The sequence below is a fragment of the Micromesistius poutassou genome, assembly GCF_964030765.1.
Source record: "Micromesistius poutassou genome assembly, chromosome: 12".
Lineage (NCBI taxonomy): Eukaryota > Metazoa > Chordata > Actinopteri > Gadiformes > Gadidae > Micromesistius > Micromesistius poutassou.
The window spans coordinates 3,401,939-3,428,886 of NC_140282.1; the positions used below are offsets into that span (position 1 = coordinate 3,401,939).

At 45.8% G+C, this 26,948-nt stretch overlaps 3 protein-coding genes across 3 annotated transcripts; 1 reads left to right on the top strand and 2 right to left on the bottom strand.

Moving 5' to 3' along the window:
* Positions 1 to 1,767: 1,767 nt before the first annotated feature.
* Positions 1,768 to 11,533, top strand: LOC311356452 (long-chain fatty acid transport protein 2-like). Its single transcript, XM_084476232.1, has 10 exons — positions 1,768 to 2,344; positions 3,133 to 3,342; positions 3,805 to 3,963; positions 4,598 to 4,722; positions 5,249 to 5,443; positions 5,878 to 5,968; positions 6,111 to 6,309; positions 6,577 to 6,674; positions 6,809 to 6,939; positions 8,417 to 11,533. The coding sequence occupies exons 1-10, from the start codon at positions 1,867 to 1,869 to the stop codon at positions 8,591 to 8,593; spliced, it is 1,863 nt and encodes a 620-aa protein (XP_084332358.1). The 5' UTR covers positions 1,768 to 1,866; the 3' UTR covers positions 8,594 to 11,533.
* Positions 11,534 to 12,964: 1,431 nt separating this feature from the next.
* On the bottom strand, positions 12,965 to 20,226 carry LOC311356044 (long-chain fatty acid transport protein 2-like). Its single transcript, XM_084475829.1, has 10 exons — positions 19,695 to 20,226; positions 17,051 to 17,260; positions 16,792 to 16,950; positions 16,207 to 16,331; positions 15,815 to 16,009; positions 15,287 to 15,377; positions 14,970 to 15,168; positions 14,715 to 14,812; positions 14,481 to 14,611; positions 12,965 to 14,362 (listed from the first exon to the last, which is right to left on the bottom strand). The coding sequence occupies exons 1-10, from the start codon at positions 20,161 to 20,163 to the stop codon at positions 14,189 to 14,191; spliced, it is 1,851 nt and encodes a 616-aa protein (XP_084331955.1). The 5' UTR covers positions 20,164 to 20,226; the 3' UTR covers positions 12,965 to 14,188.
* Positions 20,227 to 21,734: 1,508 nt separating this feature from the next.
* Positions 21,735 to 26,948, bottom strand: hdc (histidine decarboxylase). The gene is made up of 12 exons (XM_084476697.1): positions 26,730 to 26,948; positions 26,426 to 26,598; positions 26,220 to 26,333; positions 25,406 to 25,528; positions 24,833 to 24,970; positions 24,328 to 24,471; positions 24,180 to 24,246; positions 23,809 to 23,971; positions 23,629 to 23,719; positions 23,443 to 23,541; positions 23,177 to 23,278; positions 21,735 to 22,773 (listed from the first exon to the last, which is right to left on the bottom strand). The coding sequence occupies exons 1-12, from the start codon at positions 26,755 to 26,757 to the stop codon at positions 21,946 to 21,948; spliced, it is 2,070 nt and encodes a 689-aa protein (XP_084332823.1). The 5' UTR covers positions 26,758 to 26,948; the 3' UTR covers positions 21,735 to 21,945.

The following is a 26,948-nucleotide window of genomic DNA, read 5'->3' on the forward strand; positions in this document are numbered from 1 at the left end:
GATACATGTATGAATTGCATATATATATATATATATATATATATATATATATATATATATATGTATATATATATATATATATATATACACACAAACACACCTGTGACCACATGACAATTCATTCCAATCAGCCAATCACAGAGTAGGCCTACACTAGACTGTTGATTGGCAGCCATTGCTGTCTTCAACTTAATTGCTTGGCGGAAGAATGATTTGTTTTCAATAAATGATCGCATTTTCTGTTGCGTTTTTGTCTTTATTTTGTGAAATCTTCCACCGACCACTAGTGGTCCGCCAGCACCCCCTAGTGGTCCACCGACCACTAGCGGTCCGCCAGCACCCCCTAGTGGTCCACCTACCACTTGCGCACCGCTAGCACCCCCTAGTGGTCCACCGACCACTAGCGCTCCGCTAGCACCCCCTAGTGGTCCACCGACCACTAGCGCTCCGGCAGCCTACCCAGTGGACTGTAGCAAACGTTGCTCATCTATCCGTCACACATCTAGGTGGACATGCACACCTGTGATGTGTTATGATTTCTGATCAAGCCGTTTTTTCTGATTTCCAAAACGGCTTGTAACGGCTAATCACACCACACCTGGTGGCATGTCATGGCACCTTTAATGGTTAATGGAGCACTAACTGGTACATACGCCACAAGGTGGTGACACATATCCATCGGTGGACATAAAAGCGCCTCTTGCCCACTGTACACGTCCGTCGACGGAAGAGAGTGGGCGTGTTAAAAGTTAAAAGTGATTGAATGTGAAAACAGGACATGCATGTTACATTTACATTTAAGGCATTCAGCAAAAAGCGACTTACAAAAAGTACATTTGTCAGAAGAAAGAGAAACAATATATCGCTGTCGGTACAGTAAAGATATTCATAGAAACAAGTGCTAAGCATTTACAATTGCTAGGTTAACCCATTCCCCATAGACAACAAGATATCTAGGAGAAGACCCTACACAATGCTTAATACTATTTTTAAGAGCCAGGACGTACAGCATACAATAAGTGCGTACATTAAGGACGTACAACATACAATATTCATACTAAAAGAGATAATGCTCATGAAAAAATTAGAAGGTTAATAATGTCAAAGAAAAAAGTGTGTTGGTGACCCTACCAAACAGTGATACAGCTGTACTGTTTTTTGTGGCAGTGCAAAAATAAAATCTTACAGTAGGCCTACTAACAGTATTTCCGTATTCGGCCAAAAAATGGCAAAGTTTTGACCATATAAAAAAAGATATCAGCAACATCAGCTGAATGCTCAAAAAATATTCAAGCTGATTAAATATATATAATATTGGGCATTTATTTCAAAAGGTAATATATTGTATTATTGTAAAAAAAAAAAATCTGTGATTTAATGACACTCTACTCATAGTTATATTATTTGTGAATGAATTACCTACAACCGTCATCCCAATAGGTTAACGAACAAAAGTTGGACGCAAGAGACGGAGCCGATTTGACGGACGTGTACAGACGTGTTCGTACCCACTGTACACGTCCGTCGACGGATCTCATTGACTTTACATGGGACGCTCCCGAAATGCATTGTGGGTCCGTCCGTCAAATCTGCTCCGTCTCTTGCGTCCAAAAGTTGAGAAAAGTTTAACTTTTCAGGCAGCGACGGATGCGTTGGCCAATCAGATCGCGTTATACGCACGTTATACGCAGATCGTGTTTTACCCCATGCGTCGGACACGCCCACTCTCTTCCGTCGACGGACGTGTACAGTGGGGGGCGTAATGTGTGTGCGTTTACATGTGTGCAATGAGAGGGAAACATAACGAATCACAGGCAAATCATCAGCTCAAAGGAGGGAAACCCTTCTGGGAGAACTGACATCGCCATGATGCAAACCTTTTTCACCATACTGTCCGGGTTGGCTATCATTATTTTATTACTTTACAGGAAATTCCCCTACATTCTGCAGGATTTAATGCACGCTCGTAGAGTCATTAGGATCAGTAAACAACGAGCGAAGTTCCTGCAGACCACGCCGTACTTCACCGTGCTGGACCGGTTCCTGGAGCGGGCAAAGACGCAGCCTGCAAAGCCCTTCATTATATTCGAGGACGAGGTTTTCTCCTACGGAGATGGGGACCTCCAGAGCAACAAGGTGGCCCGGGCTTTGAGGCAGCACGCCGGGCTCAGAGAAGGGGACACCGTTGCGCTTTTCCTCGGGAACCAGCCGCTCTTTGTGTGGCTGTTGCTCGGACTTGCGAAACTGGGCTGCGCGCCTGCCCTGTTAAACTACGGCATCAGAGCCAGCCCTCTACTGCAGTGCCTCTCATGCACCAGCGCCAAAGTCCTCATCGCCGACGCAGGTACGGAGGCGTCGCGTTTATTTGTCAATATTGATGTAGGCCTGTCAATCAAGGTCGGGTTTAAAACGTCAGTTCACTCTCAGGCGGAGACCTCTGAAGAATAAGTCCGCCTCCGAGGCTCCCGGTTCCATCGGTCAAATGTCTATTCTATGGGAAATAACATGGCGTTTTTGATCATACATAAGTTATAACAAACTCTGTAGGTGTTGAAGAAGTAAAAGCTGTGTCACGTTTTAAACTACACTTTTTTCATCTAGTTTCCACTCGAGTTTTGGATTGTCGCGATGGCATAATTCTTCTTCATAATAGTTTACTACTTTAACCGCACCGACCATCCAAAACTCGAGTGGAAACTACATGGGAAAAGTGTGTAGCTCAAAACGTCTATGGCGTGAGTGCATCCATTCTTAAAGGGGGGATATTATGCCACCAGGTGAGTGTGATCAGCCATTGGAAAATCTGTGTTTGAGTGACATCACAAGTGGGAGTGTCCACCTAGATGTATATTGGAAAGATCAGTCTCCCAGTCTACCCAGGGGACTGTATCAAATGTTGCTGATCTACCTATCATACATCTAGGTGGACAAGGCCACTTGTGATGTCACTCAAACACAGGAAAAGGCAGATTTGCAAACAGCTTGTAACGGCTAATCACACTCACACCTGGTGGCATGTCATGGGACCTTTAACATCGGACGGCCGAGCAGTGATCAAACCTGTTCATGTTAGTGGACCACGCCCCTAACCCAGTCTGAGCCCAGTCCTCACCTGTGCTCCCTCTTCCCCAGGTGTCAGGGCCGCCGTGGAGGAGGTGCTGCCCAGCTTGCAGCAGCGGGGCATCCGAGTGTTCATCCTGGGGGAGGCCTGTGGCTCTGAGGGCATGGAGGCTCTCGGTGATAAGATCCAGCAGGCCTCGGACCAGCCTCTGTCCCCCCAGCTCAGGGCCCAGGTGAAAGCCACCAGCCCCAACACCTACTTCTATACATCGGGCACGACAGGTGAGCTGGAGGAAGCAGCCCCTCCTAAGGGAGTAGTATGATGCATACATGTACATTCACATTTAATGGATTTAGCAGACACTTTTATCCAAAGCGACTTACATCTGTCAGAAGAGAGAGAAAAAAACAATATAGCGCTGTCGGTACAGTAAGGATGATCATAGAACAAAGGGTCAATCAATAACAATCACTAGGTTAACCCATTGCCAGTATACAACAAAGACAGCTAGGATAAGACGCGACACGATGCTAAGTACTATTTTGAAGTTCTAGGACGTACGACATACAATAAGTGCGTGCATGAAGTGCCAGAACGTACAACAAGGACGCAGGACATGCATACAGCTGCAGCTGCTCTCAGATTCTAACGCTAGTGACAGATGCTCTCTGCTGTAGCAGGATGTGCTGCTCTGGACGTCCTTTTGAAGGATGTACGTGTCGTGTGTTCGTCCCGTTCTCCAGGTCTGCCCAAAGCGACGGTGAGCACGGAGGCCAAGGCCTGGGCAGCGGCCTTCCTCCTGCCTTACGCCGGTGTGGGCCCCCAGGACCGGCTCTACCTCACGCTGCCTCTGTACCACATGTCAGGGCTCCACGCCGGCCTGCACGGCGCCATAGCATTAGGTGAGGGGCGGGGCCATATAGAGAGGTGAGGGGCGGGGCCATAGAGAGGTGAGGGGCCATAGAGAGAGGTGAGGGGCAGGGCCATATAGAGAGGTGAGGTGAGGGGCGGGGGGGTGGGGGGGCAAGAGGGAGAGGAACCACAAGCCATCTCTCAGCTTCCCTGCACACCGTGTGTGTGTGTGTGTGTGTGTGTGTGTGTGTGTGTGTGTGTGTCCACTTGAATCCATTTGGCATTCATTGTGATGTGCTATAAAAATGAGAGCGATAATGTTTAAAGTGCATCTTCTTGGTGAGACTGAAGGTCAGGGTTGAGACTGAAGGTCATGTTTTATTTGATCGTGTTACTCAATGACCCAGAAGCATGTTTATTTCAGCTTTTTGAGAGAGAGAGAGAGCGCGAGAGCGAGAGGTTCTACTGTAGGGAACAGTGTTATCAGTCTATAAAGTATAATAACCTTTATTGTAAATTATGGTTTCAAATCAATTTTGCAGAGGCTCGGTAATGCTGATTTCAGTACTTAAAGCAATTATAGTGACTATACTATAATAGGACTAGAATATAACATTGAGTTACATACACACATCGAGGGGAACCCCTTCTACCTCAATGTTCCTCTGCCTCCTCCTCCTCCAGGCATCACGGTGGTCCTGAAGAGGAAGTTCTCCGCCTCTCGGTTCTGGGCGGACTGCAGGAAGCACAACGTGACGGTGATCCTGTACATCGGGGAGATCCTCCGCTACCTCTGCAACACGCCAGCGGTCAGCTCACCACGCCACCTACAGCCTCTCACCAGCCATTCAACCATTCACGCACCTCAAAATGGACACAAAATGTGTCAGATGTATTCATAGATCATTTACATGTAGGGCGTTTAGCAGACGCTTTTATCCAAAGCGACTTACACTAAGTACATTTGTCAGAAGAAGAGAAACAACAATATATATCACTGTCGCTGCAGTAAGGATGTTCATAGAACCAAGTGCCAAGCGCTAACAATCACTAGGTTAACCCATTCCCCGTATTCAACAGAGATAGCTAGGGAAAGATGCTACACAATGCTAAGTACTAAGTGCAAGGAAGTACAACATACAATAAGTACGTACATTAAGTGCCAGGACACACAACATACAATAAGTGCGTACATTAAGTGCCAGGACGTACAACACACAATAAGTGCATACATTAAGTGCCAGGATGCACCACACACAACGTACATTATTCCATGGGTCTCCTGGTTATAAACGATGCTCTGGTTCCTCCCGGTTCCGACACTTCTCCCAGCAGGGGGCGGACGACCGGCGCCACGGGGTGCAGCAGGCCGTGGGGAACGGCCTCCGGGCCGACGTGTGGAGGCTCTTCCTGCAGCGCTTCGGGAAGGTCAGGATCACAGAGTTCTACGGGTCGAGCGACGGGAACACAGCGCTGATGAACTACCCCGGACGCGTCGGGGCCGTCGGGAAGGTCAACTTCTACCACCGGGTACGTCTGGGATCAGATGGCCTTTAGAGCTCTCAGTGTGATCTACGCCACCGGTTCTCAAATGGGGGTACTACTACCTCTAGGGGTACTGCATGGGGTACTCAGAAAATTTAAGAACAAATAGTAAAAAAGCCCACTATCAATTTTTTTGCACCCTGAGCAAAAAAATTCTGAAAGGTCGGCAGTAGAAAATGCATTTTTGCACCCTTTTAATGTTTAATTCTAAAAAAGATTTGTGCCGGTGAAGGGGGTACTCAGCTGTAAAAACATCTTAAAGGGGGTACACTAGGAGAAAAGGTTTAAGAACCACTGATCTACGCTATGTTTCCGGGGCGATGGTTTGTATTGGCAGAATGATTTAATCACAATAATTTAGTCATTTACATGAGGTTCCGTAGTGAGTACATGATGATGTGGCCTGTTTTTTACGGTAGTGGTTCGCTCCCTACGTGCTCGTTCGGTTCGACCCGGAGAGGGAGGAGCTGGTCAGAGACGCCTACGGCCTGTGTGTCCAGGTTCCAACCGGTGAGTTCTGACAAGCTTCTGTTCAACATCCACAACCTTAGAACCGTGCAGGACATGCGGTGTATGAACGGACAGACTCACGTTCAGCTGAAAGGGTTGGAGTGAGGAAGGGTCGGTTTAACATTTCTCCTTCCATCCGAAGGGGAGACTGGACTGTTCATGTCTAAGATCACGGCCCGGGCGCCCTTCATGGGGTACCTGAACAACCCGGAGCAGACGGAGAGGAAGAAGGTCCGGGATGTGCTGGAGAAGGGGGACGTGTTTTTCAACAGTGGAGACCTGATGAAGATGGATGAGGACGGCTTCATCTTCTTCCAGGACCGCGTCGGGGACACCTTCAGGTGCTGCTCGGTCTGGATGTGACCCCTGATGGATGCTGTCGTGAACTGCTGAAGAGTTAAACTGTGAATGCATTGATAAACATGAATGCTGAAACCAATAGTATTAAACTTCTTAAGTATTCTCAGATGTTTGAACACTACCACCATTTTGGTGTGCTGTAGCCATAGTGACAATGTGCCACTCATTAACCACTGCATTGATAATGTATCAGAGACACAAAGTTCAGAAAATCTGCCTTCAAATCCTGTCTGACTCATGTTCTGCAGGTGGAAAGGAGAGAACGTGGCCACCACAGAAGTGGCTTCCATCTTGACTATGATGGACTCTGTTTTGGATGCAAATGTGTACGGAGTCCAGCTGCCAGGTCAGAAAATACTTTTTCTGCACGGCGTCTAAAACATTGTCCTGCCTGACACGTTGATATGCAGATTAGTTTGAGACCATTGAAGTCCTATCTCCATCATCATTCACCTGACGAAGACCACTGACTCATTCCAGGACACGAAGGCAGGGCTGGGATGGCGACGCTGACCTTTAGAGATGGGAAGACACTGGACTGCAGAGAGACCTTCGCTCACATCAGCTACTCTCTGCCTTCGTTCGCTTGGCCTCAGTTTATCAGGATCCAGGTAACAGCCGGGGTACATGTTGACGCACCACTCGTTCGTTCCAACTTGTTAGAGCCCACTCGATCGTTAGCACGACGTGTTAGCACTAATTTGTAAGTGCCAACTCGTTAGTGCCAACCTCGTTAGTGCTAACGAGTTAGTGGGTCAAAGGTTCCTTACCTTAGAGGGATCCGTATTTTTCATGTACAATCTGTAAACATGCAGACCAGGTTTTTGTCAGTGGAGGAATGGTCCAAGGTGTGTCTGCGTGTTGAGTGTAGAGGATATGAGTAAGTGTCGTGCAAGCCGTGAAGCACCGTGTGTTTACAGAATGTTGAAATGGAAACAGAGCAGATAGGAGTGAGGAAATCCAAAAGGAAGCAGAAGGGGTGGCTTCTGCTGGGCTTCTACACAATGTCTGAAGAAAGCAGGGCAGGAGACCAATCAAACAGCGCACACGGACAAGGGCATGTTGCAAGCACATGGGAGTGCAAGTGCAAGGGTCAAGGGCACGTAGTCCTTTCCTCTTCTGAACGCAGAAAATTGTGAATCACCAGAAGTCACAAGCTATCCAGATTTAGGCGGAATATGATGGAAATCACCAAAAAATAGTTATTTTTGCTTCAGCAGTAGAATGTAAGCCAGATTTGTGAATGATGTCTTAGTGGAACCGTATTTATGTTACCGTCCTACAGAGGACGCTAAATTGTATTTGCCTATTGTTGGTTCCCATTAACTACTTTGTGTTCTGTTCAGCCACTGGCGGCATCAAATTAGAACCAAAACCCAGCGCTACACCCCTACGTTAGGGACACTAACGATGGTGGAGGTGGAGGGGACATATGGGGACGCTGGGGGATTGAGTCATATGAATAACCATCTCCTTTACTTTGTTACTTTATTAACCATTAAATGGTTTGTTTCTGCACATGGTTTGTGTGTATACTATCCAGGGCCGGTTTTAGGCACGGGCAAAGCGGGCAGTTGCCCAGGACAGCATTTTTTCGGCGGCACGAGCACTTTTTTCTGTTATCTATCATAAAAAACTATTTTCTGTTATCTATCATATCACTGTGTGGGAAATTGGCAAATTGGCGCCCCATGCAGCTGCAGGCGCCCCTGCTCGCTGAGAAGGTGCCGTGCACAGAAGCTGTGTGAGAAGGGGAAAGGGGAGGGGGGCGCGGGGGACAGTTCACCTCTGGGTCTCCCAAATGGAACGGACAAGGCGGGGAACGGGGGATCCACTTATGCGCTAAAAACATAAGGAGGAACGCGATCGCTGAGCTGCCTGCCCCAACATTGCATGACCCGTTAAACTCAACTAGAATAGCCGCCCACCATCATCCAAAATTGCTGATGTCAACAGACCAAAAAGAGTTGGAAAGCCTACAGAAACTATAGATAGTTAATGTGCCAATCACATTATTAAAAATATACTTTTTTGGGAGCTGACTTTTTTAGGTGTCGCCTGTGCTCTGACTTGACGTTTCTTTTCCAGAACGACCCTGAACTCACCGGCACGTTCAAACAGGTCAAATTCAAGCTGGTGAAGGAAGGCTTTGATCCGAACACCATCCGGGACCCGCTGTTCATCGTGGACCCCGGCAGGAAGACGTACAGCCCGCTCACACCGGACACGTACGACTCCCTCTGCTCGGGGAAAGTCAAACTGTAATTTGAAAGAGATCAGATTGTGAATGGAGTAAAATCCTCTGTCCTTATGATTCCACAGACTGGCTAGAAGTCTTTGAGCTGCTCAGATTGAACGTTTCTGCTCGTTATCGTTATGTATCATTAGCTGAGCATTATCAACAGGGGAGCCTCTGACCCCGTCAGCTGAGCCCTCACCTGCTTCATCACTTTGATATCATACCTGGAGAGGTGTGTGTGTGTGTGTGTGTGTGTGTGTGTGTGTGTGTGTGTGTGTGTGTGTGTGTGTGTGTGTGTCAGTAGCGTAGCCAGTATTTTTCAACAGGGTGGACTTTTGCAGTAGGGGGGGCCATGCATTATTTTTCAATTATTTTTATTTTGGTATTGGCAGTACAGCAATTTTCCCAAAATTAAACAACACGTGATTTCATCACAGATCAGACGATTAATGGAAAACAATTTTTTATTATTAGTTTATTTGTCAGGGACAATGCAGCGCACATTATTACATACACAATTATCACAGTCAATTCCATAACAATGTGGATGTACATGTGTTGCATAGAAGGTTTCTAGCCAGTTGGCTAATTTGCAGCCCCAATCCCTGGTCAGGCCTTTCTAAAAAAGATAATCCAAATATAATTTCTAAACTAACTACATAGTGTGACTTACACAGTCATGAGTTACCACATAACATGAGCAGCGCACTGTATGCATGTGTGCATAAACTTGAAGACATAAAGAACATCACAAAACAACACATCACATAACAACACAAACCCCAAACACCCAGCCGCTCGCACCCACTCACCTACACCTACTGTCGTGGCAATTCCCCTTTAACAGAGATTGCGTCTAGGCCAGATGAGATTCCCACTGCAATAAAGCACACAATACATTGGAAAGCAAAATGTCCTAGGTTTTAATGGATGCATACATTAGACTCCTCTCTAGCAGAGTGAGTCCTGAATACAAGTTGACATGGTTTCTACATACAGTTTCAGACCCTCCCCACACAAAAGGTACATCAAAGAAGAGAGGAGAAGACCAAGGTGCAAATTCTTCTCTTTACGACCCTTTTGTCTCAAGACCTAGGAATACAATGGTTGGGGTTTACAACAAACAAATGCAAATTCCAGATGCCTATCTTTGTGACGTTATCACCCAAAGCACAATGATCAATAGACAGTTGGGAGGCAAATGGGCAGGACAATCAGGGTTGAAACTGAGGACACTACAAGTTATACAAGAACAGACAAACTTATTAAACAATAATTCAAATATGTGGATTTTTCCATCACACTACCCCGACAGTGAGGGGCCCGGGCCACTACCCAGACCCCGCCCACCTACACCTACCCCGACAGTGAGGGGCCCGGGCCACTACCCAGACCCCGCCCACCTACACCCACCCCGACAGTGAGGGGCCCGGGCCCCTACCCAGACCCCGCCCCGCGGGGTGAGCCCTGGCAGCCATGCGCGAACAGCCAGGCATCTGGCACAGACAATACATTATAACAAGGACAATTGAGTGTGTACGTGTGTGTGTGTGTGTGTATGTGCATCTGCGCATCTACTCACTGGATACATTGATAATTGATTATACTTTATTCATCCCCAGGGGGAATTAAAGGCATCGTCCATGCATGCGTGCTTTGTAACCATGTAGGCCTAACAAAAAAATAAAGACTGGTCTGTACAGCCTGAAACCAAAACATTGATTATGAAGAAGGTACTACTCAAAATAACGAAACATAACAGAACATTCTGACCAAGAAGGATAATGAGTTAAACAATCATTTCTGGGATTTTCAATTCGGTGCATGCATGCGTGCTGATTGTGAGTGCAGTGCACGAGCGAGCGAGAGAGAGAAAGAGAGAGAGATTAACTTTTTTATTTTAATTTTTTTATTAAACCTTTATTTATCCAGGTGAGTCCCATTGAGACCTTTAGCCTCTTTTTCAAGGGAGCCCTGACATACAGACAAAGATATTGCACAAAAAAACATGAAGCATAAAAACTGATCACTTTGACATTACACAAAAATACGACAAAACATAGAATCACAGCACGTAGACATTGCACAAAATTTGACGAAACACAAAAACAGAGCACAGAAAAGATAGGTTCAACAAAACATACTTAACACTGGGAAGATTAGATTACAAGAAACAGGTAAGACAAAGTAAGACAGATAATGCAAATGCACTTTGAGCTAAATCGATGGGTCGAGCTGCAGAGGCTCGATCACTTCCAGAATTTTGAAAAACCCACTGCCCGCTTAATTATTACCTGGTGAATATACCGAATGCAGTCGGCTACAAGCTCGTGTTTTGCCTGGTCTTTATATTAATCGGCGATCAACGCATACTATGTTTTGTTGTTTTCATTTAACACACTTTTTATTTTAAGGAACAGCAGAGCTGCGACAGCCTCCAGCAAGTCGTTTTGGGTGTTGGTCTGGGCTCAGAACACTGCAGAATTAAGCGCAGAATATTAAAAATCAACAAAAAGAGTAGGCCTATTTCTGTAAATATTTGTAACATAATGATACTTTATTGAAACAAAATTGCTCTCACACATTTTTGTGACATTATAATATGGGCTATTTTTCTGTTCCTTGAATTTCAAACTGCCAAATTTTTCACTTCTGATAGGGTGGCCCACGTTGGCCCTAATGTGGCTACGCGCCTGGTGTGTGTGTGTGTGTGTGTGTGTGTGTGTGTGTGTGTGGTCCACACAGCTGTGAGGTCATCATAGGCTGACATCCACAGCGCCTTCAACATGACACATTTGGGCCGGTTAACATCTGTGGTTAAATGTGTTGCATTGAAACACCTGTCTGTCAACGACATCAATGATTGACCTATATTATTATCTTATCAAGGCCCCTTTCACAACCTCTTTCTTTATAATGATTGACAGTGATAAACGCAGAGCAATAAAGGAAAACTCATTTCTTCATTCTGTCTGATGTTGACATTAACATGTTAAATTTCAAAGGTTTTTTTGTTATCAAATACACAGTATTACACACAACACGAAGAGAAAGACAAGAACATTATTATTCGTTCATAGTTATTCATTCAATTGATTTATCTGGCACTTTAAATAAGTTCACGTTGGCTTCCAACATGAAGGCCGTCATGTATCTATCTGACTCATTAAACACAAGGTTCTAACATCAGCGGTCCTAAGATACCTGACAGAGGTTCCCCAGTGCGGAGACCCGGTGACCTCTTCAGGTCACCATGAAGAGCAGAAAGACTTATAGGATTTCATTCACCTAATGGACAACAATACACTTTTTACATCCAAAAGTTTAACTTCAGTTCAGCTTATCTTTATTGTTCTGTGAGGGAAACCCACTGAAGCAGATCGTACAAACACATAAATATAGAAATAACAAAATGCTAGACTAAAGGACAGCGGTTAGAGCACAGGTGTGTCACTGAGAAAGTGTTAAAGGGCAAGATTGTAATTATTGTAGAGATGGGTTAAATGTACCGAGTTTGGTAGGGAGGAGAATGAATCAAATATAATAAATGTTTAACTACAGACCGTACAGAACGTTCCGTTCCAGGCGAATATTAAGTTACAAAGTTAAGGAAGTTACAATATAATTATGAATAGTTGGTCAAAGGTAACTGTGGGAGTGTGTGGATGATGGCTGGTTTAAGCAGCCATCAACCATAAGCCGTTTCTCACTAAGGCACCTAGTGTAAAGTCGGAGCACAGGGAATTCAGACGGAGAAAGTGTCACTCAGTACGTTTACATGCACAGCTTAAATCGAATAAAGCCATTCGACTATGCTCCGAAATTGCAATTGTCCAGGTATACATGGCGGTGAGTAAATCGATTAATTGGCCTAAGCATAATAGGCTACAGTTATTAAAAAAAAAACAGCAAGGCAATCAACAAATAATACGGCAGCTTATATGGCCAGCTATACTGAAATGAGTGATTCATTGCGTCTTTGCTCACAGCGAGGGTACCGCGGAGTCAGTTGCATGCAACCCGGCCAATCACAGACAGAGTAGGGCGGGTCTTGGCGTGGCCATAGGATTCGTAAATTCGCTCCCGGGAACGGACACCTCGTTGGCTGCATAGACGATGCAACGATACATTTTAAACTCGTGCATGTTGCATGAACCACTTCATGCCTGATGCCTGAAAATGTGAAACAGCGCCCCCTGGTGTCACACTTTTCGGTGGGTCGCAGAATTCGGTGTAACACCAGAGACACGGTCTATAGAAGGAGAGGCCTAGAAGGACTTTGGTAACACCCACTCGCTCTCCTTGCTTGATCGCGATCTAGCATTTAGGATCGATTGCTCTTTCTTGGGTCCCCCGCTGAATTTCGTACATTGAATTTTGCAGCTGAATTTGGCATGTTGAATTTGGGGACGTTGAAAATATTTAAGTTGAAATTAATACATAGCATTATGATTTTTTAAACTTTGAATATTTAGTTAAATTCTGAAGAAAAAAATCGGAAGTGTTATTTGAATGCATAAATATTCATAGCTAAAAATGCAATGGCTTTAATTCAGTGGGAAAAAAAAAATCCAGATACATTATTTAAATGCAGAAATATTCAGTGCGTAAAATGGCTTTTTATTTTCAAAATCCGATGAGACAGATTTACTTCCATACTTCGTACTTCTCTCTTCTCGTCTGTATTTCGAGTTCCAACTTCTTTCTGCTTTCCACTCTTTCTATTGATTTTGTTGATACGTCTGAATAAATGCAGTATTGATATACCCGCAAGAAGTTTCAGCATGACAGTCTGAAGCATCAGCCATGGTGATGATTCAGAGTTCCTGTGAAAGGCCTGTTCAGTAGGGCCCCCTCCCTCCTGGTGGGCTTCACTTCCTCCTACCTGCTCCCTAGCCCGGTCATTCTGAGGTAAGAGGCCCTATTGCCACGGGGTCATTCAACCTGACTGCTCATCCAGACCGTCCTATTGGTTATGAATAATACTGTTCATAACAACTACAATGTAGAACAACAATATTAATATGATTCAAATTTGAACAAATTCGTCATAAACCGGTTCTATACATTGGAAAAATAAACATACAAAATGGCTTAACTTTAATATTGTAACTTGTTTGACAAACATTTTCAAATTGATTAAGGTCAAAGTAATAACCTGTTAAAGTCCCATCCAGTAATGAGATTTGTAAACACACCTCACTGTTCAAAATGGACCAAAGGTGGATCACCGTTTGCTCTTTTTATCTTTAGCCGAGTTCATCGTAAACCAAACCCTAATCATTGTCACTCTTTTGTTCCTGACAAATTGTTAGAGTCCTGCACACATTTCCTGGCCCAGCTTTGATTTTTTGGAAATGACAACACTACATTATTTTAAAAAAGTATATATTTTAATACCATGATTTAGCATGATACACAGATATGAAAATGTCCAATATTAAGATGTATTACAGAGTTATGATACAGATGTTTGTGTTTTATTTAAACCAAAGTAAAGGCTTAATCTCATTAACATAATTACTGCCTGATGATCCTAAATCAGAAACTATTATTTCATGGTTATGAATTCATATCAGCCATGCAGGGCAGATTTGGTAAGTGTTCCCCACTGTGACGGTTCAGAGCCTGATCCTTCCCTCTGTGATGCTGTTGAAGATGTCCTGGGTCATGGGAACATAGCCCTCACTGTTGTCCAGATAATACAGGGGGTCTTTTATGACCCCAGGGTTGAATCCCTCTTTCATTAGCCCATGCTTCATCTGCTTGTGGGTTCCGGTCACCATCAAGGCATCCTGATGATCGATTCCAATTATTTTGGGAAAGCAAATTGATTTGATTGAGTTAGAATTTATAGATATTTGTATTACATCGGTATGCTAGGCCTCATCAGCGATGTTGTGCTTGCATTACCTGTATCCGGATGAACTGGGGTCTTGCATATCCAGGCAGGTAGGATTTGACCTGCTGGTACGTAGCGTTGCTGTCAAAGTTCATGCCTTCCTTCAGTGTGAGAGCTGCCATTCCAACTCTCCCCTCGTGCCCTGATCAAATCAAACATTCACACTGGAGTCAGTCTCTTTTAGTCACTCCGAGGGTCACGTGATGTTATTTATGACGTTGAGACGATGAGGAGGACACTCTTACCAGGGACCGCCACCCCATAGACATTAGCCTCCTCAATACAGTCCACCATCACCAGGTGGTCCGTCACCTCGGTGGTGGCTACGTTCTCTCCTTTCCACCTGTGTGTGACGGACAGATATCAGGCCGTAGGTCCACGACAATAAAGACTGAATCATTAACTCAACCACGGACGTTAACCAGACATGGAATGTCTTCGTAGGATCTTAGTCTAGAGTTAGCATTTAAAAATAAAGGCTTTTCTTTTTTTGCATTCACCTATAAGTGTCTCCGATTCGATCCTGGAAGTAGACAAAGCCCTGGTGATCGATCAGCAGGAGATCCCCGCTGTTGTAGTAGAGGTCTCCCTTCACCAGAACGTCCTGCAGCTTCTTCTTCTCCGTCTGCTGCTTGTTCTTCACGTAACCTCTGAACTCCGATCTCGGGGTGATTTTGCCAACCAGCAAACCGGTTTCTCCTGGAGTCAACAGCACGAACAAGGAACAACACGTGTTCAGATCAGGACGGTCGCGTACGGTCGGGAGTTTGGATTTCTCAAAGTGTGGAGGACAGGGTGTGGTGTGGTGTCTTCTCACCCCTCGGGACCTTGATGCAGAATCCCTGGGAGTCCCTGACCGCCTCCTCCTTCTCTGTGTCGTACTGTATGAGGGCGTAGGGTATCGCCATCTAGAGGGAACCCCAAGAACCATATCCACTTGGCATCAAAGGCACATGGGCCATTACTTTAAAGGTGACATATTATACAACCAAGTGTGAGTGTGATTAGCCATTACAAGCCGTTTTGACATCAAGTGGGCGTGTCCAACTCGATGTGTACTGGATAGATCAGTCTACCAGCCTATCCAGTGGACTGCAGCAAACTTTTCTCATCTATCCATCATACATATAGGTGGACCTGCCCACTTGTGATGTCAGAAGAGGCAGATTTTCAAAACGGCTTGTAACGGCTAATCACACTCACACCTAGTAGTATAATATGTCACCTTTGAACCAATGCCCAATGAGGCATTGATTTTGAGTACTCTGCATGCTTTAAAATATCCTTACTAAACATCTACTGAATGAACACCAGCGCTCAGCAATTCAAGATCATCTGCACTCACTTTTTGAAGGAAATTCTCTTTTCCAATGGCGCCCACTTTTCCGATGTAATTAACAAAACCAACGTTCCCTTCCGTCGCTCCGTAGCATTCACAGATACGGATGTCTCCAAAGCGTTGCAGGAAGTCTGACCAGGTGTCAGCTCTTATGCCATTCCCGATGGCCATGCGGACCTTGTGGTCTCTGTCACTGGGAGACTGGGAAGAGGAGGAGGATGAGGAGACAGAAGGTGAGGAAGGATGTAATCAGTGCCCATTATTTTGACTCTTATCATCCTAACTGTTGTTTTGCTGTCCAGGTGAATGAAAAGCTGCCATGATGAGTTATACAGCAGCCATGATAAGTTATACAGGTGAATATACAGCAGCCATGATGAGTGATGAGCTCTGTGTACCATCGCTGTGTTGCAGAGGTATCGCATAATCTCTCCGATGTACTGGATGACTGTCACGTTGTGTTTTCGACAGTCGTTCCAGAACTGGGAAGTGGAAAACTTGCGTCTTAAAACAACAGTGATCCCTGGAAATGTAGAGGGAAATATCTGAGAAACAGTTGACCATGATGCACTTCACTACCACGACTGGTTGCGTTTGCTTAACAAGGTCACCACATTTAATTACCTTAAGGACATCTCCTAAGTCATTAGTGGCTATTCCAAGATCAACCACTACTTGATTAAATGGATTCAGAATGGATTTACTCAGAATCATGAACCGGTCTCAGTCATTGTGAGATCTTGTCAACATGGTGGACGATGATTATGACCCACAAATACGCGTTATTTTAAAGGGGACATATTATACCACCAGGTGTGAGTGTGATTAGCCATTACAAGCCGTTTTGAAAATGTGCCGCTTCTGACATCACAGGTGGGCATGTCCACCTAGATGTATGACGGCTAAGCACACTCACACCTGGTGGTATAATATGTCCCCTTTAAAGAGGAAGTGTTCCTAAAGTGCCCAGCGACCGCCTTTACCTGTCTCCATGGCCCCACAGAGTCCCATCAGGAAGCCAGACGTGTGGTAGAGGGGGAGGTACAGATACAGGACATCGTCCTCCCGGACGTTGGATAAACTAAACATGAGCGCCGCCTGCATCACCCGCTCATGAGTCACCAGCGCCGCCTTGGGGAGTCCTGCGACACAAGAGGACGTCCGTAAGAAACACGCGGCGGATCACAGCAGCACAACAGCAGCCGGCAGCCGGCCGGTGAGAGCACCAGCGGAGCCACGTACCGGTGGTCCCTGAGGTGTAGATGTACATCGCCGGCCCCTTCAGGGTGGTGTTGGCCCTGAGCTCAGGGGACAGAGGCTGGTCCGAGGCCTGCTGGATCTTGCCACTGAGCCCCTCCATGCCCTCAGAGTCTGAGTCGTCACTCAGGATGAACACGCGGACCCCCTGCTGGAGCAGGGTGGGCATCACCTCCTCCACCGCCCCCCTTAGATCTGAGGAGAGAGACGGGTGCAGGTCGTTGGGTCAGGTGGAAGGAGGAGGAGTTTAACTGGTCGATGGCCGTTTGGCCTCTTCCAGTCGTACAGAGACTCCATGGACTACATGGAACATGCACAAAGGTCAAAGGATAACTACTACATAATACTCAACACTCACAATGAGTGACTCAAGACTCACTCGTTCAGAGTTCACCTGGGGCCTCATGTACTAAGACTTGCGTGGATTTCTGACTAAAACTTTGCGGACGCCAAAATCTGGAAAGCTGCTGCGCACAAATAAATCCGGATGTATCAATCCTTGCGTAAGCACGATTTCACGCAGATTCTCTTTGTACATCCCAATTAACGTGAAATTGTGCGCACGTGCACGAGCCCTCTCCACCCAGTCTCCTCCCTCATTTAATATGCTAATTCGTATAAATAAACCTGCAGTAGTGCGCTCGTTAGGAGAAATGAGAAAATGGAGAAAGGAAGAAAAAATAACTTTAGTGAATGCGAGGTGGAGGTGCTGATTTCCAAGGTAGAGGCCAGAAATAAGATCTTGTTTGGCTCTATTTCCTCCGGAATCAGCACCAAAAGCAAAAAACTGGCGTGGGAAAACGTTGCCAAGTCGGTCAATGAGGTTGGGGCCGAAAGCCGAACTGTGGCTGACATTAAAAAAAAGTGGTCGGACATCAAGGTGGACGTAAAAAGAAAGGTGTCTGCCCATCGGAGAAGTGTGGGTCAGACGGGCAGCGGGGCGGAGTCGGGGAGCTCGCCCTATTTGAGCAAAGGGTGGCAGCTGGGATTTGGCATTGATAGATTGAATTTAAGTAACAATGGCTTGTTCTTACTCCACGCAACATCAAATAATAATACTGCAGTCAAGAATCTGACGACATATGCGTGAAGAGAGATCCATTAGCGATGTCATGCGTGGTCATGAAATATGTAACGTTTAATAAACAAGTCATCACTGAAAATAATATTGCTGGGGCTTCCTTTTAATTTCCTTTTAACTCCAATAGTAACAATATATTTTTATGGGTCTGTTTACGTTTAGCCTAATATCAACAACAGTGTCACATTATGCGTCTCGACAACAATAATGTATGATTGAAGTGCATTTAAGATCACACATCCCGACGTTCAAATCCACTTTGAACTAGCCTCATATTGCAATATTACTTCATCATGACTCGTGATCGAGTAGGCCTAATGTTGTTGCGCTGCATTGCCTCTATGTGCCGCCAACTGACAAAATGCAGCAGAAATGTGCGTAAGCCAGGCATTTAGTTTGTCTTTGTACATCCGAACATTTGCGTGAGAAGTTGCTTACGCAGCTTTTTAGTGCGTAAGCAAGCTTTGTACATGAGGCCCCTGGACATGATGTTACATGTAACATGAGCAGAAATGTTACATGAGCAGAGTTATTCAATGAGAGAGAAGAGCCATAGGTTGACCTCATTATTCTCAACATGTTTTTTCCCCTGTTAATGTTGTTAACGCGTTTAGATATAGTGGTGACTACCAATGGCTAGCAGTGACTTTTGAGCAAGGCATGCTGAGCACTACAGACCCTTCCTCGTGTTGCCTTCTATTTGTCTCGTAATCGCGACTTGCAGCTCGGGTGTGACGTCACATCCGTCTCGTAAAACGAGTGACCCCGGGTTTTTCGTTCTATTTGGCACACAACAAGACGAGTCGGAGCTCTGCTTTCTGCTCAAGAATCGGCATTGTTGTCATAGCAACATGGAGCGTCTCTAGCCAATTTCAGAGGCACAAGCTACAAAATAGGCGGTATTTAACACATAATAAGACTGTAACGACATGCCTATAGGTAACAGTATACAGTGCTATGTGTACGACTTCTTCATTTGGTTACAACAAAAACACAAGTGCTTACAATAGTAGAAAACCACAATGTTTACTTATGTGATGCTCGGAGTAGCCATCTTTGTTACTGAACTCGGGGTCCTCTGAGTTCAGACGAGTTGACGAGTCGTTTGTACGACCTCGGGGGCGTGCTATTTGCAACTTCCGGTTCGTAACTCGGAAATCCGACTCGCAGATCGAGTCGGGTGGACAAATAGAAGGCACCATTATAACGGAGGTGTGACGTCACAGCCCGGTTAAGTTACTCGTGGGTGAAACAGAAGCGTCTTTGATTTAGCCGAGTCACGTGAGTAAGAGTTGAGCCGACTACAATACACCATGAATACACCCAGGGTGCGATTTGTCTAAAAACCACAACAACAACCACAACAACCCCCCGGATGTTTTTTTTTTTTTTTAGCATATAAAAATAGGCAATCCACAGACCCAATATTTTTTTAAGTTAATGGTATATTTAATGCAAACTAAAAATACATGAAACATTAATTATAATTATTATTTATTTATTATTTTTTGGTGGGATAAGGAATCATGGTTAAGGAGAGCGGCTCACCTGCAGCAGCAATGAGGACCTTCGCGTCGCAACACGACAGGCAGTGCAGCAGGGATTTGGACCTGATGTTGCTGTTGAGCAGAGAGGCGATGCAGCCCACCTTGGCCAGGGCCAGACAGACCCACACGTAGAGGGGCTCGTTGCCCATGAAGAGGGCGACGGTGTCTCCTCCCTTCACCTGAACCTGGGTCGACAGGACCCTGGCTATCCTGTTGCTCTGTTTATCGGCCTGACTGTAGGTGTGAGAAGTGCCTTCAAAAACGATGAAGGGTTTCTGAGGGTGCCTCTCTACCGTCTCCAGGAAACATCCCAAAAACGACGGACTCAACTTCTGCTTTCTTTTCATCCGAGTCACGCATCGAATTGCGCGAAACGCATAGCAGATGTCGTGAAAGATATAAGGATTCCTGATGTAAAGAAATAATGGCACAATGGCCAGACCCGCAAGTATATTAATAATACTAAACATGGCTTCGAACTTGGAGGACGTCGAATATCTACCGCCTGATCACTGCTTCTCTCTATCTTCTGGATCCACTCCAGGTAGGTCCCAGGGTCAGAAGTCCAGTGGGCGTCACCGATCGCCGACTCATGCGGCCCTCTGATTGGATGGAGCTTAATAAGCTGTAAATCCGACTGATCGTAATTGCGAAACGCACACGTGAATATCGGGATGGTCCAGCGAGGTTACACACCATCAGTCATCTCGCAAACCCAGAGGTATTACCACATATTAAGATCATTTAACTTAAAAAAATATATAAGTAGCCTAGGCCTATTGACGTAAGTAGCCTACGCACACATGTCGGTGTGCTATATAAATGCTGCTCAATATATATATATATATTTTTATCATATATTATATATCAACATACAACTCTCTAACTTTCCAAAATCTATCCTTAATCTAAGGGAAAGGACTTTCGGGATGCGGTAAACGTTTTCATCGTGACAGTGAGTTACCTATCAAAGACGTCGCAGAGCTGCCAACTCTCACGGTTTCACCCTGTGACACACGCTTTTGTTTACACACGCTCACACGCCACACATCCAATTTCTCACGGCAAAAAAAGCCGAGACGCGTTCGTTCCTTTCCCCCCGTCAACAACTCCGTCAGCCTGTAATCCCGTAGGCCTCTACCCCCCCTCCCCCCTCACATATTTATATCTATATATAGATAGGCCTATAGATATGTGTTCTTGAGAAGCATCCAAATAAACCACTCTACTCGAAAGCAACAACAGATTCCTGTTGCACTGTTTATTCTGCTGTGTTCAAAGTTCCTAGTTGCTGCTAAGACATGAGCCTACAATTGAATAATTTCTCTTGAATGTTTTTTCCTAGTTCCTGTTTTGAGTTCCAGTAGGCCCATAGGCCTACTCCTGTGCTTCAATGGTAACTAACAAACATAACTATAGCCAAACATTGCTGCAATCTAATACAAATATATTTATCAAATCTAAGTCATCACAAATTCATGTACATGCCTAAAATGATTGGAAATTGTTATCAGGATGCATTGATGGTGACCGGAACGCCTAAGCAAATGATGGGTTCTGGTTGCCCCCATAGACCCCCTGTATTACCTGGAGAACAGTGAGGGCTATGTTCCCATGACAAAAGGACATATTCAGGTTTGCTTTCTAAAGCATTATGGGAAACATATCAATCTTACTTTAATGACCTTATGAAAAGTGTTTGGTTTGCAAATAATGATTAAAAAAAATTGTAGACAATTGTAGTCGTGCAGTAAAATTGTCTAAAACATGTATGACTGTAAATATGTGCTGCTTGACAGTCCTGTTCCATGAAGCGTCTGGATGTTACACTTGGTTGCTACAGTAGATCCTGTAGGGTGTGGTCCTTACAGTAGATCTTGTAGGGTGTGGTGTCATTACAGTAGAACCATAGGGTCATTACAGTAGATCCTGTAGGGTGTGGTGTCATTACAGTAGATCCTGTAGGGTGTGGTGTCATTACAGTAGAACCATAAGGTCATTACAGTAGATCTTGTAGGGTGTGGTGTCATTACAGTAGAACCATAGGGTCATTACAGTAGATCCTGTAGGGTGTGGTCATTACAGTTGATCCTGTAGGTTGTGTGGTCATTGCAGTAGATCCTGTAGGATCTGTGGTAGTTACAGTAGATCCTGTAGGGTGTGGTGTCGTTACAGTAGATCATGTAGGGTGTGGTGTCATTACAGTAGAACCTGTAAAGTCATTACAGTAGATCCTGTAGGGTGTGGTGTCGTTACAGTAGATCCTGTAGGGTGGGGGCATCCAGGGGAGCGGAGGAGGTGGAGGAAGCTGCGCTGCCCGCTGAGCGAGAACACACGCAGCCCGGGGCTTTGCATACGGAGGCCAGGGGCCTCGGGTGGACCTGAACACTGAGGGGACAGCAGGGCTGGTACCGGCTGCAGGGCACCCACGGGTTACAGAAGCTGGGCACACTGTAATACTTGGTCAGCTTTTTGAGGACCCGTTTTCCCAGGAGATCTTTGGGGGGCACCTCCGGAATGTTAGTCAGCTGATCTGCCCCGGCAGACGGAGGTGGGGGCCTCGTCTTGGCATCGCCCAGAGGAGGAACCACTATGGGGTCTGCAGGACCGGTCGTGGCCTCAAAGTCAAACCTCGACCACGGCGCGGTGAAGGTGTAGGGCAGCGGCGCGCTGCTGCAGCTGAGCGAGCGCATGGGCCTCCGGGGCCGACTCCAGGCCTTGTCGATCCACAGCTCCACCTGGACCTTGTCCAGGTGGACAAGGTCCGCGGGGCCCTCTGTCTTCTCAGAGCACGTCTCCCCGGTCTCCACACTGTCGGCCCGTGAGAGGACGCTCATCACCTCGTCCTCCGCGGCCGGTGGTTCCTCTGTGCCGCTGGGCGGAGGGTTGACCTCCGCTAGGAGAGCCGAGGCTGTGCTGGAGATGATGGCCCAGTCGGAGAGGATGTCCTCGGCCGTGGTGGACTGGGAGGTCACGGTGAAGCGGATGATGCGCTTGGTGTGGATGTCTGCGGGGATGAGGTACATGGTGCGGGAGGCGGTGAGCCTGCGCAGCAGCTCCTGAGTCACGGCGTTTCCTCCCTGAAGAGAAGGAACGATGGGTACTTCACTAACTCAGCATTCTGCTACAGAATCACCCTAGTTATTATACAATGATAAAAAAATAATAATAATTTATATTGCGATATGACATTGCAATATGACAATGAATTCATTGTCATATCGCAATACGATTATTATTTTTTATATATATATCGTGCAGCCCTAATGAGGAAATTCAGCCAATTAATGGCTTTAAAATATGAAATAAAACCGAGTTGAAATCTGAATAATAATCTTTAATATGTCATATTATATGTAATATATTGCCAATTTCAAGCTACATTAGTTACCCCAAAAACCATTTGTACACGACAGTTTTGATTTTGTAACAACTTAAATCGAAATACAATCCCTTTGAATGCACTTTGAACGTTTTAAATACCGTCAGAGAGAAGACAACCAGGCCCAGGTGCCTCTGAGCAGGGATTTCAAAGTGAGGATCTTTCCTGATTTGAGATTCTAGCAGCTTCGCCATGTCGATGCCCTGAATCCAGAGGAACGTAAAGATTCTGAAACATCACACCCTTAAAAGCATTGCTTCTATTGATTTATAAATATATGGTCTACTGTTCAATTGAATTGAATTTAACTTGAGTTTGTTTCTATTCAGTCTGGTTTTCACTTCACTTAAAAAAGAATAGCATATACATGTCTGACGTGAGCCTGGAGGTTGTTCACGCCGAAGGAACGCATGACGAACCAGAGCTTGAGAGAACGGAAACGGCGGCTTAGTGGAATCTGCCAGTGCTGGAAAACAAGAGAACGCCGTTGGACAAGAGAGCACAAAACAGAGGCGGGATTCTGAAGTGGACCAGGGCGACACTGGGATCGTACCATGAAGTCGGTGGCGGCCTGGGAGTTCTCATGTCTGAGGTAGACTGGATCAACACTGAAGGTCTGCTGGAGCTTGACCTTGTCCTTCACCCTACACCGATCAGGACGGGGCAATGAGCATCACCATTTTAATGGGAGTTTCTACATTTCCTGTCTGCTAATTTTTTCAGTTTACTTTACCAGAAGGCTGTGCAGTCGAAGTGAACCATCATCCACTTGGAAGGGTTGAAAACAAAGGAGTTTGCAAACTCAATGCCTTTCAGAGACCAGCGCAGCTCAGGACAGAAGTAGGCGGTGCCGGCGTATGCAGCGTCGACGTGGAGCCACAGGCCCTCCTCCGTGCCTGCCACGCAGAACCCACGATACAGAACCCCACGATACAGAACCCATGACACAGAACCCACGACACAGAATGTACACACGCTGTTAGCATCTCAATCGGTTAAACCTGAGCATCCATATCACATGCTCAAACAAAGCATGGTTTTGATGTTAATGTGTTGCGGCTGTGTGTTGCCAGGGTAAATACACATTCTAAAATGAGAACTTACACACGGGCCCCAACTCATAGAGGTTGTCAAAGGCACACACTCCGGTCGTTCCCAATGTGGCGCACACCTGTTTCACAGAAGAGAGGAATCAGGCCAATCTAGTCCTTTATTCACTGATAATGGATTCCCCAGCTGGTCAGTACCGTACCAGGAAGGGGACCAGTCCCATCTTCCGGTCTTCTTCAATGGCTTCTCTCAGCGTTTCTCCTCTCAGAGAAAAATGCTCATCTGTCGGCAGAAATCTGATCTTCACCAGAGAGATCAGCCCTGCCTTCTCCACAGACGAGTGGGCCTGCAGACATGTATCACAGCACAGTTGTTCATACTCACCGTATCACAGCAGTTCATACTCAAGTATCACAGTACAGTCATTCATACTCACGTATCACAGCCGAGTCATTCATACTCACGTATCACAGCAGAAGAGTCATTCATACTCACGTATCATAGCAGAAGAGTCGTCCATACTCATGTATCACAGCAGAAGAGTCATTCATACTCACGTATCACAGCAGTCATTCATACTCATGTATCACAGCACAGTCATTCATACTCACGTATCACAGCCGAGTCATTCATACTCACCAATAGGTTACTACTGTCGTAGTACATACAGTATATATATTAACATAACGTAGTTAGTCAGTACTGACCTGGTCAGAGGCGTACGCCACCAGCCGTGAGTTGAGCACCGAGTCGTCCACAGGCTGATCCACTTCAGCCTGGAGCTGGAGCAGTCGGTCTCTCCTGGCAGCCAGCAGAGCCACCAAGGTGCTCTCACTCACCGTACTCTGAACCAGCAGAACATAGGACCGGAGAAGAGTCAGTGGGGTCCTTCACCTAGCGGCCATCTTGGCTTCATCTTGGAGCTTAATGCTAACTGAGTGGAGGAACTGAAGAGCTAAGCTAAAGTTACGCCAATGCATCTCGCTTCAGACTTCTTAGCAGCGATTTGTTACGTGTTACTTTAAAACAGGCTATATGTACATCTTATGTTAGCTATGCTTACATTTTACATTTTACATTCAGGGCATTTTGCAGACGCTTTTATCCAAAGCGACTTACAATAAGTACATTTGTCAGAAGAAGAGATACAACAATATATCGCTGTTGGTGCAGTAAGGCTGTCCATAGAACCAAGTGCCAAGAACAAGAACAATCGCTAGGTTAACCAACTCACAACTTACAGCCTACAGTAGAGTATGTGGCGTGGGCGTGTGTGCTACCTGGATGATGCCCCCCCCTACGCTGTCCGGATGGTGGTGGAGGAAGAAGGAGGGCAGCCCGAGGGCTTTGCACAGCCAGTCCATCACGTTCATCTCCAGCTCTGTGCATGCAGGACTGGAGGCCTGTATAAAAACAACACACAACAACCACACACACATTGGTCTGTATAAGCTACGGCTGTGTATTTGTTTGTAAGTGGTTGTTTATGCCCGTAGGTACTGTCAGCATAGATTAGATCCCTCGTGGTCCTCAGACATCTATGACTACTGTGTGTAGAATGTAGAGTGTAGAGTAGAGGTTTTGAACCCCAGAGCCTCTGGTACAGGTTACCAGTATGAGAGGCTGTGGGTTCTGAACCCTACATCCTCTGGTCACCAGTATGAGAGGCTGTAGGTTCTGAACCATGCAGCCTCTGGTCACCAGTATGAGGGAATGTAGGTTCTGAACCCTCTGGTACTGGTCACCAGTATGAGAGGCTGTGGGTTCTGAACCTACAGCCTCTGGTACCATTAAGCAGTAGGCCACCATGTTCAGCTTCACCTCTACTGCAGATGATCAACAGCTTTCACTCCCAAATACATCTCACACCATGAGCTTCTGATTCTCCACCAAGGTCAAGAAAGCTATATTATTTGCTGCTGATGAATCTATCTATAAATCTATAAAACAATGCCATATTGTTCGAATATGGCATGGCCTGAATGGTGTCAAATAAATGATTGAAAAACAAATAAATAGATAAATAAAAAAAAACCATAGCCTATGTGACAAAATTTAGGAAAAAGCATGGTATTGCGCTGGTATTGCACATACCCAGGTAAAGCCGATACAGTTGATGGCGTCCGCCAGCATGTCCCCCAGCATGGAGGGCCCCGACGTCAGACTCGGGTAGTAGGCGTGCATGTGGGGACTCTGCCAATGAACCACCTGAGGAACAGCAGAGGGAGGAATTCAATTGAGTGAGCCGCTGTTTTAATGAGCAATTAAAAGAGACAGCGACTTTGAGTGACGGTTCGAACCCCGGGCATGATGACGCGCTCGATGTCCTTGAAGATCGAGTCCCAGCTGTCCGGCTCGGAGGGCGCACTGTCGGGCAGCAGCTCCCTCATGTACCCCGGCTTCACCTCCGGGATCACCTTCCTGTCTCTGATGGAGCCCAGGTACTCTGTGATGTAGTCCACCAACTCTTTCGCTGTTTGAAAAACAGACACGTTAACTACAATGCAAACGTTGTTACCTTTTCAGAACTTTAAAAGTGGTTCTACATTGCAACGGTACAGTAGGTGAAGAGGTCAAACGCATTGGAATTAAACTGAATTTTACCTCTACGGTTGTATTCTTCTGTATCCATTGTGCGAGTGATTGAGTTCTGTCCCAAAACAGACAAGGAGATGCAGGTGGAGGTAGGGGTCTGCAGTGACGCTGATGTAGGATGCTGTGGATCCCAGCTTTATATATTCCTACCCCACAACGGAGCGCACGCCCTCACTTAGTGACGCATGAAGCCTTAAAAAAAAATCAATTTACTCTTTTTTTTTCTTT